The sequence below is a fragment of the Bactrocera dorsalis genome, chromosome 5, assembly GCF_023373825.1.
Source record: "Bactrocera dorsalis isolate Fly_Bdor chromosome 5, ASM2337382v1, whole genome shotgun sequence".
Classification (NCBI taxonomy): domain Eukaryota; kingdom Metazoa; phylum Arthropoda; class Insecta; order Diptera; family Tephritidae; genus Bactrocera; species Bactrocera dorsalis.
The window spans coordinates 69984664-70004812 of record NC_064307.1 but is presented as its reverse complement, the minus strand read 5'-3'; the positions used below and the strand labels follow the sequence as shown (position 1 = coordinate 70004812).

The window sequence follows — 20149 nt, the reverse complement described above, 5'->3', positions numbered from 1 at the left end:
CACGCAGCTAATACCCCTACTGAGCACACAGCTATTTCGCCTGCTGAGCACGCAGCCTATGTCACGCACATAGGAACGTATGAGTGTGTGAATGCGAGCGCTTTGTGCAGCATTGATATGCAGGTGTAACACTGTTAGAAGTAAGAGCGCATTGCTGAGGAAGAGGAGCAAAAATAAGATTGTGTAAATGCAAAGGAGCTGTAAGTTTTGTTGAGAGGACGAATTTAGGATGCGTATTGGAAAGGAGTGTTAAGAGATCAAAATTGCAATATTGTTTAGAGTATTCAAAATGCGTTGACTGTCAATTTTATATTACAGTAAAACAACAAGTAAATAAGGAGATTGTGAAAATATATATATACATACATATGTATGTGTATTATTGGTAATATAAAAAGTGGAATTTTAGAGACTCTTATACTAAATGGAAACAAATGAGAACACAAAGGCCATACAAATATATTTGTTGTTAATTGCAGCTATGAATAAATTAAGGGAAATGATTTCTAATACCAAGTTAAAGTCTTTAATATCCAGATCTAAGGTTTCCAATGCTTTTCACATATCATCACCTAAAATGCAAGGCAACGTATCATAAAAAAAAAATTGAAAATCGCTGTCAGATATAATAATCAATATATAACCATTTTATACCGAAAACTCTAATTTTGTTTTCAACTTATAAAAATTGATGTTATGTTATTTTGCGTTTTAGGTGGCGATATGTACATACTTAACACCTAATCAAAAAGTAGCGGGTTTTCCAATAGGGTTGATATGATTTCTAAATGTCGTTGCGGCCATTTTTATATGTAATGGTCTGTAATTTATTTTCAGTGCATTCAGTAATGTTTAGATTACAATTTTAAAAAGTGGTTATGAAAAGTGCTTTAAGGGCTGGAAAAATCTGATTTTGCCCCCTTTTTAAGCAGAAGATGATTTTTTGCACTAAAGAAGTGCTTTGTTAGCACTAAAGAAGTGCAAAAAAATCATCTTCTCAGCCAGTTTGGGTGATTAAGCTTTAGTGTTTTGGAAGTTGAATACATTTAACATTTTACTTTTTAAAAAATGTCTACCCCACAGATGTCCTTGCTACTGCGATACCAAATTACAGTCTATTGTGTAAGTGTAAAAAATAACACATAGCATATGCCGATAAGGCAGTCATATGGAGCAGTTCCACGTATAGCGGTAATAGCAAAGTCACACACCAGTCGGCAGTGCAGTTATTCCGCTGTAGAAATTTTGCAAGTCTTGCATTGAACCAGAAAAAATAAAACAATGAGAAGGTGCAACCGAATTTTATATGATGCTCGATTGGACGGATTTTTTTATGTGCTCTGATTGAGCGTCATATGCGTTGACAGTTGTGATGGTCTCCCATTGTCGTTAAAGCAGTTATTGCGCGAAGTAGAAAAAAAATTAACTAAAATGTAAACAAATTATCAAAAGAAACAAGAAAAAAACAATAACTTCTGCTGGACAAAAGCTATATATACCCTTCACAGTTGCAATTCTTTTATCAAAAACGTTGTAAAGACGTATTTATCTTGATTGTATTTATCAGTTTGTATGGCAGCTATATGCTATAGTAATCCGATCTGAAAAATTTCTTCATATAACGTTTCCTTAGACCAGTGCCAAGTTTCATAAGGATATCTCATCAATTGCAAAAGTTTTTCATAAAAGGACTCGATTTATGTAGGCCAGTTTGTATGGCAACTAAATGCTATAGTAATCCGATCTGGAAAATTTCTTCAAGGATTGTACCCTTACTTTTGACAATAATCCATGCCAAATTTGGTAAGAATATCTCGTCAACTCAAAAAGTTTTCTATACAAGAACTAGATTTTGATCATACAGTTTGTATGGCAGCTATACGCTATAGTGGTCCGATCTGAAAAATTTGTTCGCTAATTGTAGAGTTGACTGACATAATAATTCCTGACAAATTTCCTGAAAATATCTTGTCAGATACAAAAGTTTTCCCTACAAAGACTTGATTTTGAGAGATCAGTGTGTATGGCAACTACCGTAGTGGTCCAATGTCACAAGAAAAAATAACGAAAAATTTTAAGAAAATTGGTAAAACACTGAAAGCACCGTTTATCGACATCAGTTTGTATATGGAACAGAATCGTTTACGAAGAATTATATATTTTAATACAGTTATTTTCCATTTTTGCACGAAGTTGTCTGTTTCGAAATAAAACTCGCATGCGTTTTGTTTACTGCTACAGAAAGTTTTATTGGTAAATTTCTCATTAAATATTTTTATAATATTTAAATTAGTTTGATCATATTATATGTATATATGTATGTATATTTTATTTTTGGTTTTATGTTGTGTATGCACTTATATTTTCAACTCAATTACGACCCTCTGTAATCTTCCGCTTTGCTCAACTCTTGTGTATTCATAGTTTTATTTTTATTTTTGTATTTTATTACGCTAAAGTATGTCTTTTGCTATTTCACTGCCCCAGCCGGGACACAAATACATATTTATGTATATGAAATTGTTTAATTAACGAATTTCACGCAAAATTTAGAACGTTTTCAGACAACTAATACAGTCGACACAGGAGTTATGTGTATGTATGCACTTAAATATTTATTTATGCCATTATATTGTATTAAATATTATTATTATTTTTTTTGTAATTAAATTTTTGGTTTGAATATTTGTATGTATGCGTATATACTAATACACTAATTTATTAGTTTTGAACTTGTACAGTTACTATGTTTTGTAGTTGTAGAGATGCGATGAGTGATTGAGTGTGTGTTTGAGTTTGTTTAAATTTCGATATTTTCTTGTTTTTTATATTAAATTTCATTTGTTTTCTTTTATTTGTAAGTGTGTGTGTGTATTTTCTGCATTAATTTAGCTTACCAATTACTAAATTTATAAAGAGAATCGCGAAAGAAAAAATAAAATCACGCAATGAGTGCATATGTTACAGAGAAGAATCACAGTGGCGGAAAAGAAGCGCGCAAACAAAAGACTTAAGCAACGAACTTACAATTAATAGCACAGCATAGGTGTGAGTAAGCGCTTACAAAAGCGCTAGCGAGCTTTCAGTGAAAGCGTACACACATTATTTCTTCTTTTATAAAATACCTGCATATTTATTTTTTTTATTATAAAAATGTCTCACAATTTTGTATATGTGATTCATAGAAAAATTGGAGACCAATTCAAATAGCTTTTTTGTATGTAAATATATGTGGCTTGGCGTAGAGATAATACTTCCAGTTAAGACTTAGAAGAGTTGTCAACTAACTAACAACTTTTAAAAGCACAAAAATTGCAAAAATTGCTGCATAAGCACTAAAATCAATTATGTCTATGTGAGCTTTTGTGAATTTTCATGGATGCTTAGACATTTTAAAGTAAGTTTTTGTTAAAAACAACATAAATTTTAGGCTTAAATGTCGATGAAGTTGATAAAAGCTTAAAGCTTGCAAAAATTGTAACAAAGCTTACACCGAAGTATCTTGTGCTTCACACTAAATTGTCAACCAAAGCTTTCTTTAAAAAATATCTTGGTAATTAGTAAACTTGCATTCGTCGAATATTTTACAACTTGCATTTTTTCAAAAGCTCAAAAAGCTCATAAGCATATTAATACGAATATATATTTTTTTACATAAAAAAAAGACACAAATGTCTCAATAAAGCAACACACAAGTAGTCTTAACTTTACTTTTTCTCAAAAGCACAAAGAGCTCGAAAGCTTCAAATACATTCCATAATGGAAATTATTATCTCCTACCACTACTTATGGCGTACCATGAAATGCAAACAACTATTTTGCTGCTCGCTGTATAAAATACACATATTGAAATACGAAATATGCGCACAAGCAACGCTGCAAAGCAGTTTGCGTGTGTGTATGTGCCACAATCATTATCAATACAAATATGTGTTTAAAGCATTACACATCCGTGGTTGTTTTGCTGCTTCTGAATTAAATCGCTAATGTAGATTTGTAAGTATGTGTGTACATATGTATATATATAGGTATGTATGTATAAATATAAATTAATTAATTTATAATTTATATAATTAATATTTTAGTTAAGTTTAATTGAGTTTAACTTAAATTAGTTATTTCAGTATATATGCGTTAGTATAGTTTAACATTCATACGTACATATACATATATAAATACAAATACAAATACATAATAAATATTACGCACTTATAAGCCTAATTATTGTTACCATTGTGGATGAGTTTTTTTTATGCGATTTTCATTAATATTTTTCAATTTTTATTATGAGTTATGCGTGTGGGTAAGGTGAGCGTTTTCATTAACATTCATTCATTTTAATCTTTTTGCTTTTGCATTATGCGTTTTTTTAGTTTTTATGTTAGCGTAAGTGTAAAGTGGGTTTGATTTGTATTTGTTGTGATTTTTGTGATTCAAGGTGTTTTTTAGGTGAGTAAATATGATTTTTGTATGTGTATAAGTGATTTGCATTTCTTTGTATATGTGTTTGAATGACATCGCATTCTTTTGTTGTTTTTGCATATGCCAAAGTTTACATGATATAAATGGTATGAGGCGCTGTTGATATTTTATATTCGAGATGATGATATTTTGCGAGAGCTACAAGTTTTAGAAAGTGCAAATAGTTGCATATATAATTTTATGAAGAACTAAAGTGTTTTGTCTACTAAAAGGAAACTCTAAAGATTCTAGCGCACAAATTTCATACGAAAACGCACGTAATTCTTAATTACAAGCACTTGGAAAACGACGTTTTACGAATAGCTGTTAAAGACTGAAAATGTTGGAAAAAATGCTTTCATATGCCAAAATTTTTGAATAAATTTTAACAAATTATTATCAGAAGCTTTCACCTGAGCTTTCATGAATATCAAGAGCTTGTAACTGAACTTTTATTAAGGTATCAAAAGCTTTCATCCCAAGTTTTGCTATAAGAGCAAAAACTGTATCTGAGCTTTCACAAAAAATAAAAAAAACTGAAAACTCTGACTTATTATCAAAAGCTAAAAATCTTTCACTTGAACTTTCATAAAAATGTCAAAAGTTTGCCCCAGCTTGCACTAAATTATAAAAACTTGCATCTGAGCTTTCATCGAAATATCAAAAGCTTTTATGGGCATTTTCGTTAAAATATGACAAGTTTGCATCTCAGCTTTCACTAAAATATGAAAAACTTGTGTCTGAACTTTCATCGATATATAAAAAGCTATATACATAAATGAAAGCTTTTTGGCAAAATGTGTAAAGCTTTTACATTCATTCAAATTTAAAAGACCTGTACCTGAACATTCATCAAACTGTCAAAAGCTTTCAGCTGACCTATCATTTATATTTAAAATGTTTGCTTCTGAGCTTTCATTAAAATCACAAAACTTTTTATCTGTGCTTTTGTCAAAATAATAGAAGCTTTTATTAGTGATTTCTTTAAAATATTAAAAGTTTGTATCTGAGCTTTAATCAAAACAACAAAAGCTTGTACTTAGGCTTTCATAAAATATTAAAAGCTTTCGTTAAAATATCAAAAGTTTGCATATGAGCTTTCATGAAAATACTTTAAGTTTTCATTGAAACTAGCATTAAATTATGAAAATTTTGTATCTGAGCTTAAAATATCAAAAGCTTTTATCTGAGCTTACACTAAAAAAATGAAAATCTATCCATATTTCTACTACTAGGCTTTCAGAATTGTTTTATGCGTTTTCATACAAAATGTGTGCAAAAATAAAACCTAATATTTTTTATTCACAAATGATAAACTTATATCATAGACTACTTTCTCATAATTTACTGCTGCTAATTTGTAGGTTGAGTTAGACTCCGTGATGATTTCGTGCCGCAGGATGGGTGTGCTGGGTGTTTCAATGCATTGTGCTGGCGAAAATGCAAGAGCAGATCTTTAATTTAGTTAACGATTTCCTTTTTAGAAAATTTATAATTTTTTTAATTGGAAAATTACGAGTTTTGTGGTATTTCGGTGATATGTTTATGACATTAATTTGGTGATTGTGATTTGCATGAGTGAATTGAAAATACATTTTGCGCTGAATTAATTTGAAAAGTGACTTAGTTTAAAAAATATGTCAGGAAATATGTAAATATTTTTTTTTTCATTTATTTTTTTAATTAACAATTGTTTTGTTTCTTATAAGAGTCGTCTTAATTTTTCAAGTGATTTGCCGAGTTGACGTATTTATAAAATAGATCGTGGGAAATTGAAATTTGCATTAATACTAGTTTTGTGTGTCGGTGTTGTAATTATTTTCTGAATATTTTTTGCAGTATTTGCTATTAAATATTTTAATTTTCTATTGCTTTTTATATTTGTATTCTTATTATATTTTCTTCTAAATGCAAGAATCACCTAAAATGTGATTTTTTTCTGAAAATTTTATTCAACACTTGTCTACACAACACTTTATTATATCCTGTTGACTTCATTAAACGAGTATTCAACTGCTTCTAGCGTGCATATTCTACTTTGAAACACATAAAATTGGTGGCATTAGATGCCACTACTAAAGATGAAATCTTTAATTTTCTTTTTTCAGTTTGATGAAAAATTAAAGCATAATTAACAATAGCTTTTAATTATTTTTTAACTTTTAATTATCTTTAATTATTTTTTAATTTTTAATAATTTGAATTATTTTTTAATTTTTAATAAATTTGGTTATTTTTAATTATGTATTAATTATTAAAATTATTTTTTGTTATTTTAATAATTTTTAATTATTTTTTTTATTGTTATTTTTTTTTTTATATATTTAACCATTTTTCGGTTTGGTACACCAAAATTATTTTTTGCTGCTGAAATCCATATTTTCTGTGGTTAAAGGAATTCCAAAAAAAAAAAAAAATTGCAAAAAATTTCATAAATGTTTTCTTGTATATATGACAACGTGTAGTATAATATTTAAGTTTTATTTAAAATATTTGGTGTTCTATTACATCAGTTAACATTTTTGCGCATTTTCATAAAATCTTACAAAAATGTAGAGGACTAAGAGCAAGAAAGTTCGTAGATTATCTAGGAAATCTTAGAGATTTTCACTCCGATCGATTTGGAACCCATATACCACCATTACTTTCATAATTTATATATTTTTCGGTATTTATGACAGGTTTTTAAGAAATTTTCAGTAGGCTTTAATGGAAACGCAGAAACATATGCTAAGAGAGTGTTTTTTACTGTTGGCGAGTTTCCAAATCAGCAGAAACATCAGTTGGTTGGTACAGTAGAATTCTATGCCATACTTTTTTCATAATTTTCTGCTGATCTTAAGCGAGTTTTTTGGTCTTGGCAAGGTACACAAAACACTGAAACTCTACGACACTTCGAAATTTCGCATCCTTTATTGAAGTTGGCTGGCAAAGGAGCTTGAAAGGTCGCTAAATGGCTTAATTGTTGTAAGTATATGTATATTATTTTCTTATATGGTGTTAGGATGTTAATAACTATTTATTATAGACCCTACATATTTATACTCCATAAATATTCACCTACATATACTCGTACAGATACATATATCCACCTATGCGCTATATGGACCCTACATATACTCCTTAAATATTCACCTTGCACTGTTTAGTGCTTGAAGTTAATTTGATATCGGAGTTTAATTTTTTTTTACTACTTTTCTTTTACTTTTTTTCTATTTTGGGAAACTACTTCAACTTTTAATACAGAAAGTTTTCACTAAATATGCATTAATTTTTGCTAATATACTTTATTTAGTCAAATCTAATATATGTCATTATTACTTATTTTGATTTACCCGTATGTTTTATGCCGAAGGCATCAAACTTGAATTCCTGTTGAAACACATAATTGTCTGTATGCTATGCTCAGCTCTGCAATGTTATGTTAAGTTAAGTTAAATTAAGTTATGTCATATTATGTTATGTTATGTTAAGTTATGTCATGTTAACCATTGTCAAGTCAAGTGAAATTAGGTCCAGTCAAGTCAAATCAATGAAAGTTTAGTTGAGTTACAGTGTCGTTAAGTTACGTCAAGTCAAATCAAGTTAAGTTAAGTTAAGTTACATTAAATTAAGTCACATTAAATTCAGTTACATTAAGTTAAGTTACGTTACGTTAAGTGGCATTAAGTTATGTTACGTTACGTTAAGTCAACTCAAGTTAAGTCAACTTAAGTTAAGTTGGGTTATGTTATGCTATGTTATGTTAAGTTATGCCATGTTATGCATTGTTATGTTACGTATTTACGTTCATTGCATGCTCAAAAACTTTATATCGCTAATATAACTTTGTTCTTCTATATTTTGACCGCTACTGCTCTATATAACTCTAATTTCCTCTACATTTTGCAAATTTGGAATTTTGAGTTAGCATAAGTTTTTATTTTTGAAATAAATTATATACCATATGTATTTATAATTACTTGCAACAACTACAAATAAACTTACTCTTAATTTTCGTTTATGTTTTATTATTGTAATTGAGAACCATTTAAAATTTAAATTAACCGAAACACTAACGTAAAAAACTCTTAACTGCAAGGTTGTCAGTATGTTTCAAAATTTGGCTTAAAATTTTTTAAAGAACAAAAAAAACTATATATTTTTTTATTATAATTTATTTTTTTTTAATAATATTCATAAATTATTAAAAATTAAACTAACTCGAGCATAACTTTCAGAAACCATTCTACTTATAGAAAGCATATTTTCATAAACCAAGAAAAAAAATGACCGAACTAGAACACAAATTTCAGAAAACAAAAAAAAGATCGTTTTTATAAAAATTGCTTTCAAATTATTTCATTTTTATATATTTTAAACACAAAACTATTTATTTTTTACTTTTTAACAATTAATTTCAATTGAATTTCTTCAAGCACGCATTATCAATGCTTCACCCAACATGTTTATTGTATTTATTCATCAACAATATTTATTTTATTTTTTATATATCATTTCTCCAAATGTTTGTTTATTATTTGATCCTGCTCGATATTAAACTTTTCCATTATCCTTTATAAACTCGTTTCCTTTATTCATTCTCAAAAAATTTTGCGTAAATAAATTACACTTTTGCAAATTAATTTCATTTCAATTTTGCCACATTATTTTTTAATTTTAAGCAACTCAGCGCTAGAAGTTAATTTTTGTAAATCATCAAATTTTGTTGTTTTCTTTTAATATCAGAATTTTTTCCGCTTGCAATTACTACGAACGCACGCACGCACACGCATACCAACACATCGTAGCACAATCATCTGCCGGCTGACTGGCCAAATTGGTACAACAAAAATTGTTTATGGGGTTTCTTGAAGGGGTTAGGTAAAATTTTGTTAAATTTTTGCACTTAACTGTGCATTTCCAACTATTTTTGGACTTTTTAGAAATCGTATAGTTTTGGTAGGCATTTTTTTTTTCTTTAGAGTGTATGCTTTTTAGTTTAATTTGATTATTTTCACGCATTCTCCACACAGTTCGATTGAGAGTAGTGCAATGTCGATATATTTATACGCTAGAGTAACCACATAACTTAATTTGTTTGATTCATAATACCTCAAGGATAAACAATACAGTGAGGAGTTGATGTAACTAAAGCAATAAGTATATAGTTTCTTATTAAAGAAGAAGAAAATAATGAAAATAAAAAAAGAAAAAAGAAAATATAAAAAAATTATAATAACTAAAAAAAAAATATATATATACATATATATAAATAAATAAACATAAATCAATATATATTTACAAAAAAATGTATATAAAAGAAGTAAAACAATACAAATAAAGGCTTTAAATATTTTTTTTTATTTTTTTATTTTTTATTTTAATATTTCAAACAACACTACAAGCCCTCCGCAGGAACTACACTTACTATACATCAACTTAAACAAAAATAATAATGTAAAATTAGTTTAAAATTAAAATCTTCTACAAATTAAATTAAAATTAAGAGCAGCTGAGAGAGTTCATTAATATTACTATTATTATTCTTTTTTCAAAGCAATAAATTACTTTAATAAACGACAAACTCGAGCACTTAATATAATATCACAATAATTAAAAAAAATATGAAATATTTAGCAGCTTACTTCGAAAACTGTGCAATATATACACACACTTAACTAAAAACATATTTATAGTGTTGTTATAACGCCTGAAAATATGTGAAAGTTTAAAACTAAAATATTAGAACTAACCGGTATATACCAGATATATAGTAGAGTAGATGCATATTCGAATGTACAAAAATACTTGGAATCAGTGAAGTTTTATATCAATACAAATGTTTTCGGCTGCGAGGAACAAAAGAACAAATAGTACACAATAAGTTGAAACTGCAGAGTTTTATGAGAAGTCTATATACATTCATACATATATGTACATATGTATATATGGAAAAAATTTTAAAAATAAGCACTAAAAAGTACTAAAAATTACAGCTGTACAACAAAATATATTATATTCAAAAAAACAAAAAATTATAATTAAAAAAATTAATTAAAATTATTTTAATTAAACACAAATATAAATTATAATAATACAAGAAAATATGATTGATTAATATAAAAAAAACTGACTTTTTATAAAAAAAATTAGAATAATAAAAAAAAAATAACAATTAATAATAAGTAAAAAAAAACATACATTTTTAATAAAAAAAATATAAATATAATGAAGTAATTAAAATTTTTAATAATTTTTTTTTTAATTTTTTTTTATACAAATGTAAGTTTTTTTACTTCTAATTTATTAGCTTTTTTAATTATTGCAATTTTTTTAATTATAATCAATTAAATTTTTTTTTTCAAATGTCAGCTATTTTATAATAATCAAATATAGTTTTTTTGTATTATAAATTTTTAGTTTTGTATTATAATTAAAAAAATACAACGTATAAATTATAATATAATATAAAAAACAACTAACATTTTAATAAAAGAAAAAGTTTTAATTAATTATTATTAGAAAAATAATATTATTAAAAAACTAATTAATTATAAATAAACTTAAATTTGTTTATTATTAAAAAAAAACTATAACTAATTATAATTAAGAAAACTAAAATTTTTATTATTAAAAAAATTATAAATTATAATACAAAAAAAATTATAATTTATCATTATAAAATAACTGACATTTTTATAAGAAGTTTTAAATAATTATAATTAAAAAAAATATTTTTATAATTAAAAATATTTATATTTTTGTAATTAAAAAATATTGTACGCTAAAAAACATTAATTTTTATAATTAAAAAAAATTAGAATTAAAAATTTATTTTTTGTAATTAAATAGAAAAATATAATTTTATATATAATAATTATTTAAAATTAAAAGGTTTAATTTTTGCAACTAAATAAAAATAAATTTTTTATAATTAAAAAAAGACAAATTATAATTAATTAAAATTAAAAATTATATTTTTACAACTCAAAAACAGCTATAATTTATTATAATTAAAAACACAAAACCAAAACTGTTAGAATTAATAAAAAAGTAATACTAATTTTTGTAATTAAAAAAATACAGCTATATTAATGCTAAGTGAAGTTACACCCTGTATTTCAACCTTATATAAAACATAATGATTATGCCAAGCTAGCAACTAATACGATTTCTCAGAAAATTAACAAGAAAAAAGAGTTATTAATAATACATTAATACACATACAATACATTATATAATTAAAATTAAATCTAAAACTAATTCAATACAATCAAAAAGTAAGCGAGCAAATAAGGATGTGATGGCTTTCACAAAGTCGCTTTCAGAAAATCGAAAAAGTTGGAACAAAAAGTCACGAAAAGAAGTAAAACAACATAACCACAACAAAAAAAAAAATAAATAAAAATTTTTAATTTAATTTTTCAAAGAAAATATCGATAAAATAAGTTAGCCACAACAAAAAAAAAAATAAATAAGAAAATAAAATATTTAAAAACTCCAGTCAAATCGTGTAGTGCTGTTATAGTCTTAAAGTGACCATATAGAAGCGAAAGGACACTTTCAGCAACATGTTGCACAACATTTTCAATACAAATCAACTTAAAATTTCGAGTCTCGTATGGTGAAACAACTTTCAACATTAAAAGTTACTGTCAGCAACATGTTGCGCAATATTTTCAATACAAATTTGGTCAATACTAGTAAAATTCCGCTTTCAAGCTGAAGATTGCATGGTAAAGCAACTTACAACTTTGAGTACCATAGGATAAAAGAACTTACATCCTTACGAAAATGAATAAATTTGTAGAAATGATTCAAGTGTTTGTATATGTAAGCTATTGCTTAGACAAAGTATAATTTCGAGCCTCGAACAATGCGTGTGTGAGTTACTTTAACATGGTGTCGAATATAATATTGGCCTCCTGGTTATGCAATAACTTTAGAAACTACACCCAAACGAACTAAATAAAAAGATTATGCGAAAATTAAATGACCTTACAAGGAAAAAGAATTAAACAAAAATCTCCCAAAAAATCTCCAGAAATAATATTCTTTTAAGAAAGTAAAAAAAAAATATCGAATAATTCGTCAGGCTCCACAACTTTTGAGCAAAGCTCCTCATTATATTTCTAATTGCACTACTCTGTTCACCAATTTCCATATTTTTCAGTCCAGAACTGCACAGCACGTTATGCATCCTTTCTTTAACTCGCTCACCATCTTCGCTAATTAACAACTAACTTAGTCATTTCGCTTAATGCGTTTAAATACCAACTAATTACAATGAAAAGTAAACCATATAAAGTTAAAGAGACATTTAAAGTATTGTATTAGTTTTGCTCTCTTTCGTTTTACTTCATGTTGCTCTCTTGCTTTCGCTTAAAATTACGCCCAGTGTACCCTAAACATTTTCGATTTTTTTGTGGTTTTCTTTGTTTTTATACTTTTACGCTTCTAACCCCAATTCCATTCACGGCAATCCGTTCGTCATTCGCCCGCCCAAGTTCGTTCGCTCCGTGCCATCCATCCAACGCACTCCTTGCTACGTGTTGTTTGTTTGTTTGTGGTTTGTGTGTATTTTGCTAAGCTTAATCATTCTTTACGTTTGACGATTTTCTTCCAGCGCTTGCTTTTTGTCATACGAAATCCAACTCGGAGCGTGTCTTGTACATCTTACGTTCCATGGTGCGCTCGAACCACTTCTTAATCTCCGCTACGATCAGAACCGACGAGGTGAGCGATACTAAAAAGAGTATATCGTAGGCAGAGAGCGCTTCCGTTTGGAATACCATTTGTAGTGGGGGGAAATAGATGACCAACATTTGCCCGATAATCGAGAAACCGACAGCAAGTAGGAACATTTTGTTCGTGCACAAGCCGATCTTGAAAACGCTCTTCGTTGCCGAACGACTCGCCAGTGCATTGAACATATCGAAAAAGACGAAACACGTGAAGGTCATGGTCGTGTCGCGCTTCGTTTTGCCCATCGTGCCATCGGCCATTTCACGCTGAAATACCCATAACGTGCCGAGCACTATGATGCTGGCGCTTAGCAACACATTCACGATCACTGATTTCGTTATCATCGGTTGTTTGACATTACGCGGTTTCTGCTTGAGTACATCATGATCCACCGGTTCGACGCCGAGCGATTGCGCTGGTGGTCCATCCATGATAATATTGATCCAAAGGATTTGCATAGCATTTAGCGGATTGGCGATACCCATGAGTGTAGCGAGCGCGATCAATGAGAGAGCGGCGATCGAGGTGCTCAATTGGAAACGTACGAAATTGCGTATATTGTAGAAGATAGCCTTGCCTTCCTCGATGGCGGCACTGGGAATTTAATATGAGAGAGAATCGTCAAAAAATATATATTTCGAAAGAGTCAAGCAGTTTCATGCAATGGGATGCGATTTCGGATGTGTATATGATGAGCGGAACGGTATAATATGTTAGAGGTTTACTGTTTCTAAACAAAAAAGGCGTTGAAAATGTACGGCATAATGAAAATTAAGAACTTTATGAGTGCGGAAATAATAATAGTAGGGATGTAGTACAGAGTGAAGCAGTTTCATGAAATAAGTTGCGATCTTGGAGGTGTATATGATGAGAGGAAAAGCATAAAATGATAGAGGTTTACTGTTTCTAAAGAAAAAAGGTGTTGAAAATGTACGGCATAATGAAAATTAAGAATGTTATGAGTGCATGGGTGCGGGAATAATTTTGGTAGCGAAACTGATATTCAATATAATGCATGATATAATCAATTATACAAAAACAATGTACTCACATTATGGTGTGGAAATCGTCATTGACTAGTATCATATCAGCAGCTTCTTTGCATACATCCGTTCCGTTCTTGCCCATAGCTATACCGATATCCGCCTTCTTCAAAGCGACACCATCATTTACACCATCACCGGTCATACCGACAATATTTCCCGTACGTTGTAGCGATTTTACGATCGCGAGTTTATGACGCGGTGTCACACGATAGAAAACACTCACATTATTGGCGACTTTATCGAGCTGATGTTCATTTAGTTGGTCCATCTCTTGACCGGAGAGCGTCTGCTGATGAATTGTATCAATGCCAATGAGATTTGCTGAGGAAGAAAAAGAGACAGTTGTAAGAAATTTGTTTGAATAGATAAATTGAAGAAGAGAGCAAGAGAATATATGGAAGATGAATATAAGAGTTGAAAAAATTAAGTTATATCGATCAGCAACGGGTCAACCATCTCAGCGGGTCAGCAAATCTAATATTGTATGGTCCATTGAACCTAATACTTACCTAGGTTAGGTCAGATCGGATGTTTTACCGAGGGGTCGCACCTTTTCTACAATAGGGCAAAGCCTGTTAGAACCCCCACAACTAGAGAGTGACTAGCCTTACTGGCTAAGTTTTCGCATAGCTCGCCAGTAGCAGAACACTTAGAGACCGGGAAGTACCGACCCGTTCCAATTGAGACCGACCCGGTTATATTTTTTGCTGTCCTAATTAACCTGCGACTTTCAAAAACCAACCTCCCTCTTTAAATATCTTCAGCATCGTTTCCATTAAATTTCTTTTGTTTACTTTTGACGCATTCATTTCATCGTTTACTCATTAGCACCTGCCACAAACAGCAATGCCATTTGCCACCTTTTCATTAACACTACGCTTTGATGGTTGATACCTTCCGCTCCCCGCTGCGCTTCCCGCTTTATTTGCATTGACCTTTAACGATTCTTCTCGTTTTTATTTTATTTTTACTCCCACGCTACTTTACATCGTTTCCCGTCACCGCTGGCTCCCCTTGCCGCGCTGGGTTTTTCCTTAACGACTTCATTTCTTATCAGCAAATGTTGAGCGCTTTTTCTGCTCAGCGCTTTTGTGTTGTTGCTCGTAGCAATGAAGTGCAATGCTTTTTCTGGTTGCACATTTGCGTTGCCTTTGACGTTGCCACGCGGTGCGTAGTACGTGAAATTGCAACGTGCAATGCGCTGTAGTATGTACATACATACATATATAGTTATACAGTATGCGACAAAACTATGAGTACATCATCACATTTTTTACTATTCTTTGAATGTATCGAAATGATCGGTTGTATGAGGAGATACGTATTATAGTTTTCTAATCTTGCCGATTCCGACAAATGATAAATAAAATATGAAGGTGCACCAACGCATCAAAATTCATTCGGATATCTCAAAATCTCTGACGATCACTTTTTATGAACCTTAAAAATCTTCGCCCTAAATATCGCTAGCTCGAAACCGGTTATAAAGTCATAGACTATTAGGCAAAGTTGTTCAGAACTATCCGTAGAACATTTACCGTATACGTGATCCCAAAATACTAAGGTCACAAACCTTGCCAGCCGACGTTTGTGCCTTTCCGTCTTTTGGTCCATCATGTGCAGTGCACTTGACCGACTGTCGATTGGACTCCGCTGTGAAATGATGGAGTCATGTTTCATCCATATTCATATGTGGAGCCAAAATGACTTCGAATGTAAACAAGGGTTGTTGACTTCGCTAAATGTAAGCAAAAGTTGTGGACTTGGCTAAATGTAAACAGGCCATTGAAATTCGTGTTTGTTATGATTAAAAAGCTACAAACACTACTCAGCATCATCAAATCGTTGTTGATTAATCCAAATTCTTAGGGTACACATAGTTGTTTCAAATACTGTATGCATGTATTACATATATATAGCTAGTTATAAGTTTGCCAGCAGGTTTGCCGCCTGATTGCTGCTGCGCACTGACTTTTTGCAGTTCATTATGTGGCAGGGCGTTGTTCTTCGATTGAAGTTGCCCCTTGTTGTTGGCTTCGCTTTCTGCGCGTCTCTTTATTAGTTTTTCATTTTCCTTTGGCTGCGCTTTCATTGCAGTTTCCGGCGTTTTTCAATGTTATCGACAACGTGTCCATGCATTCTTTTTTGCCACGCTTGTGTCTGCCGCGAAATCAAAGTCACTGCAACGCTTGCTGCTGGAATTTTAATTTCTACGTGATGTAACAATTCTGCCGAGACACGGTGGGGAGTGTGGTACTGCGAATGCCGGCGGTAGAGTGTTTCGGTAATAAGTTTTGTTTGTATCTAAGGGATTTCTGGTACTTTGAGGAAAGTGTGGTTTATGGGAGTAAAATATTTCTGGTTGCACGCAAAGAAATACCGCACAGAGTGCTGAGAATAAGAACATATTTTCACGAAATTTGTTATTTCCCAACGCGAAGGCTTGATAAATATGCTTAATGCTGGCTTATAAGCCACTAGCTTACTACTAAGGCGCGAAACACTGTCCCACTCTAATGCAGCACTTTCAGGGAGTAAGCGCTGAGGCTCATATTGCACTCGTTGCGGCGCTGTGCTTATGCAGCTGCCTTGTGCTATACGTTTTTATTGCGCTGCCACACGCTGGGTGCCCTGCTGTTTTCAAAACCGAGCGAAAACAAAACGCCAGAAAAGCTTAACTTTGCATACAAGCTTGCTACTTATACACATTCACATAAACATACCACTTATACACATACATACACAAATGAAATTGCACTGCAGCGCGCACGCACTCATACAAATCAACTTAACACATACACTTACAGCGGAGTCACAAGCAGCTGACACCGCCACTATTGCATTACATTCATATGATCCTTCCTTTTCTGCGCTGCACTTTGCTCCGGAAGCGTAATCGTATTTCCTGTTATTGTCTGCAACGCTGTCGAGTTACATTAATTGTCTCTCACACTTCTTTAAATCGCCGCGTGCACTCTGCGCTCAGCAAGTGGTTTTCGTAATACAATAATTTTAAATGTTCGCACATTTTATGATTGCAATTCTCAACTATACACTCACATACCTACATACATACATGTATCCTTTGTAACAGTATATAAATTGCGTGCTTTTTTATGGCTTAAGAAATTTTATTTGCGTCACAGCTGTCGGTAAGTGGCACTTGGGTCATTTGAAAATAAGCTGCAGGCAGAAAATTCTTAAATTTGCAATATGGGAAGAATTTCTAGTAGTTGCTGGTGGCAAAATACCAGAGTTAAATATAATTAGGCGCTTACTTCTCATGTCTTGGAATCGATTTCCATTTTTTAAGCCAACGCTGACCTGTTTTATTACTGACTGACTGTGACCTAAAAGTCATGAGGTGACCTTACGGGGAGCTGGCTCTATATGAGAAATGCAGGCACCGTGCCTGGCCACTGTTAAGGAGACACTTGCGCCGCGATGTGATGTGATTTAACAGTCGTGCGGAGACTTCTGCGAAGCCGGCTGCCAGCTGGTTCTTTATAAGAAATGCAGGCACCGTGCCTGATTAGTGCTTAGGTGACTTTCGTGCCTAGATGTCATGTGACTTGAAAATCTTGAGATGACCTCACGGCCAGCTGGTAGATAAAGGTTGTGGACTTGGCTAAATGTGAACAAAAAGGTCACTAACCTCGGCCAATGTAAACTAAATGGTCATTGACCCCATGAAATGTGAACAAAAGGTTATTGACCTCAAATGTAAATAAAGCTTGTGAACTGGGTTGAATGTAAACAAAAGAATAATTTACCCTAAATGTAAAAAAAGGGTTGTAGACTCGGCTAAATGTAAATAAATGGTCGTAAACATCGGAAAAATACAAACAAAAAGGGTCATTGATTTAGTTTTTTATATGGTGTAAAAGAAAGAGCAATACATTTTTCTGTATCGAATGTAACTTAGAGATCAGTAACTATCAGAAAATGGTGTAAAGTATAAAAGTTCTAAAATTTAATTACACTATGCATTTCTACACAATTTGTACAATAATTAAGCAGCATTTCATAGAGACAACCATACACATTTGAAATCAATAGAAATCTATAAGTGAGCAAATGGAGATAGAAAAGTAGTCTCTCAAACGACTCAAGTACTTCCGCACTAAAGTTTACATATTCAGAGTACTGACACTTTTTTCATAATTATGTATACATATTGCACAACTATTTAGTCTGAGTGCATCGTAAATAGTGTTGAGATCATGATAAGTCACGAGCGGTCAAAATTGTTTATGGCTTCAATTTCGTTCATGTTCATATATTAGCTGATAGCGAGCGATACTCACGTCTCATTACAAGACTAGAATGAATCAGTTACTAAAATAAATACGACATAATTTTTTTTTTTTTTTAAGAGAGCAATCCTTTTTTATCGCTTACTGACGGATTACTATCTTAAATAAACCCAGCCACTCATAGCGGACAAAAATTAACTGTGAATCACTTCAATCAGGTACTGTGCTTTAATCTTATCAGCAAAAAATAAAAATAAAAAATACTTCAACATTATCAAAAAAATAAAAATATACTTATTATCACAAAAAGACTTTCCACTTTGTCCTTATATTTATTTAGACTCTTAATTCGATTGAAATTGCATAATTAATGCTGATACAATCTCTTTCTGACATTTCGCTTTACAGGCAGTAACCGATATTGTGACAGAAGAGATTACAAAGAGTCATAACAGTAAATCTGTAGTTAAGAGTAGACTGCTTGTGGCATTAACAAGGTTCTTGTAAACCTATACTTATATACAAATGTTTTAATGAAATTGTAAATGCTGTGTAAATGGAGTGTGAATGGCCAGCGAGTTTCATTAAGCCAGCGCACGTGTTCGATTCAACCACTCAAGTGTAAATAACGTTAAGAAATTTTAAATGCAAACCGCAGCACTTATCATTAACAGCAGACAAACAGTCAATTTGAGGGAATTAAATTAATTTTTTACGCACAATTAACTTCAATGGACTGAAATGCGTTGTAAAAAATAAACGAGGAATAAACAGTAGACACGCGAAAGTTGTTAACTGAGGTAAAAAAGAGGGATAGGAATTTTTTAAATTAAATAATATTATTTTATCGACGAAGTTGAGGGATTTTTGTCACAACAATATTTCAAATAATTGTGCTGAAAATATTTATTTTCGAGAAAAAATCATATTTGCATAATTATCTCAGTCAAATGTGACGCTGAAGCACTAAAGAAATTTTAGAGGATAATTAATGGGACCATGAATAATATCTGGTATCGATGTACCATATATGTAAAGGCAGTCTATGCTATATAGAACAGAATGAAAAGGTTGAAAATTCCCGCCTACCACATATGTAGATATTTTTAAACAAAGGTTGTTGACTTGGCTAAAAAAAAGGTTATGAACTTGGCTAAATATAAACAAAAAGATCATCGAACCCTGTGATTTTTAGTTACCCTTTAGTTTGTGAATTATATTACTTTAAGTTAGGCAACTTTTCCCATTGTGAGAAAATGGATAACAAGAAATGTCGCTTGTTGATAGAATAATACTTTTTGAAGAAAAACAACTTTTCCAAAGATATGTTACAATGGATGAAACATGGTTCCAGCATTTCACTACGAAGTCGAATCGACAGTCATCCCAGTAGACTAAACACTATGAACCCGTTCGAAAGCGTGGAAACCGCGTTGACTGGCAAGGTTACGGCCTCCGTTTCTCGGAATGCGCTTTGAATATTTTGTATTGACTACCCGGAAGAAGGAAGGACCTTCAACAGCGCCTATCGAAATTGTTGAAAAACGACTACATTTGAAGAAAATGAAAGTTGGTTTTCGAATTGCTTCCGCAGCCAACGTATTCTACAGATCTATCCCGCAACGATTACTTCCTTCTCTTAGATCTCAATAGGACAAT

The 20149-nt window shown here is 31.1% G+C and overlaps 1 protein-coding gene and 1 long non-coding RNA gene across 5 annotated transcripts in view; both read right to left on the bottom strand.

The window, feature by feature from the left end:
• Window positions 1-2223: 2223 nt before the first annotated feature.
• On the bottom strand, window positions 2224-9656 carry LOC125778838 (uncharacterized). Its single transcript, XR_007422975.1, has 2 exons — window positions 7597-9656; window positions 2224-7521 (listed from the first exon to the last, which is right to left on the bottom strand). It is a non-coding gene; the product is annotated as an uncharacterized LOC125778838 (long non-coding RNA).
• Window positions 9657-11364: 1708 nt separating this feature from the next.
• LOC105227207 (calcium-transporting ATPase type 2C member 1) overlaps window positions 11365-20149 on the bottom strand; it is a 110957-nt gene continuing 102172 nt past the window's right edge. For 2 of the 4 annotated variants that reach the window (XM_011206438.3, XM_011206440.4), the window contains exons 3-4: window positions 14240-14555; window positions 11365-13782 (exon numbers count right to left, since the gene is read on the bottom strand). In XM_011206438.3, the coding sequence (XP_011204740.2) occupies window positions 13083-13782; window positions 14240-14555 (1016 nt within the window). In that variant the 3' untranslated portion in view covers window positions 11365-13082. The remainder of the gene's footprint in view (window positions 13783-14239; window positions 14556-20149) is intronic. The other 2 variants (XM_019990652.3, XM_011206439.4) reach the window with 1 other exon arrangement.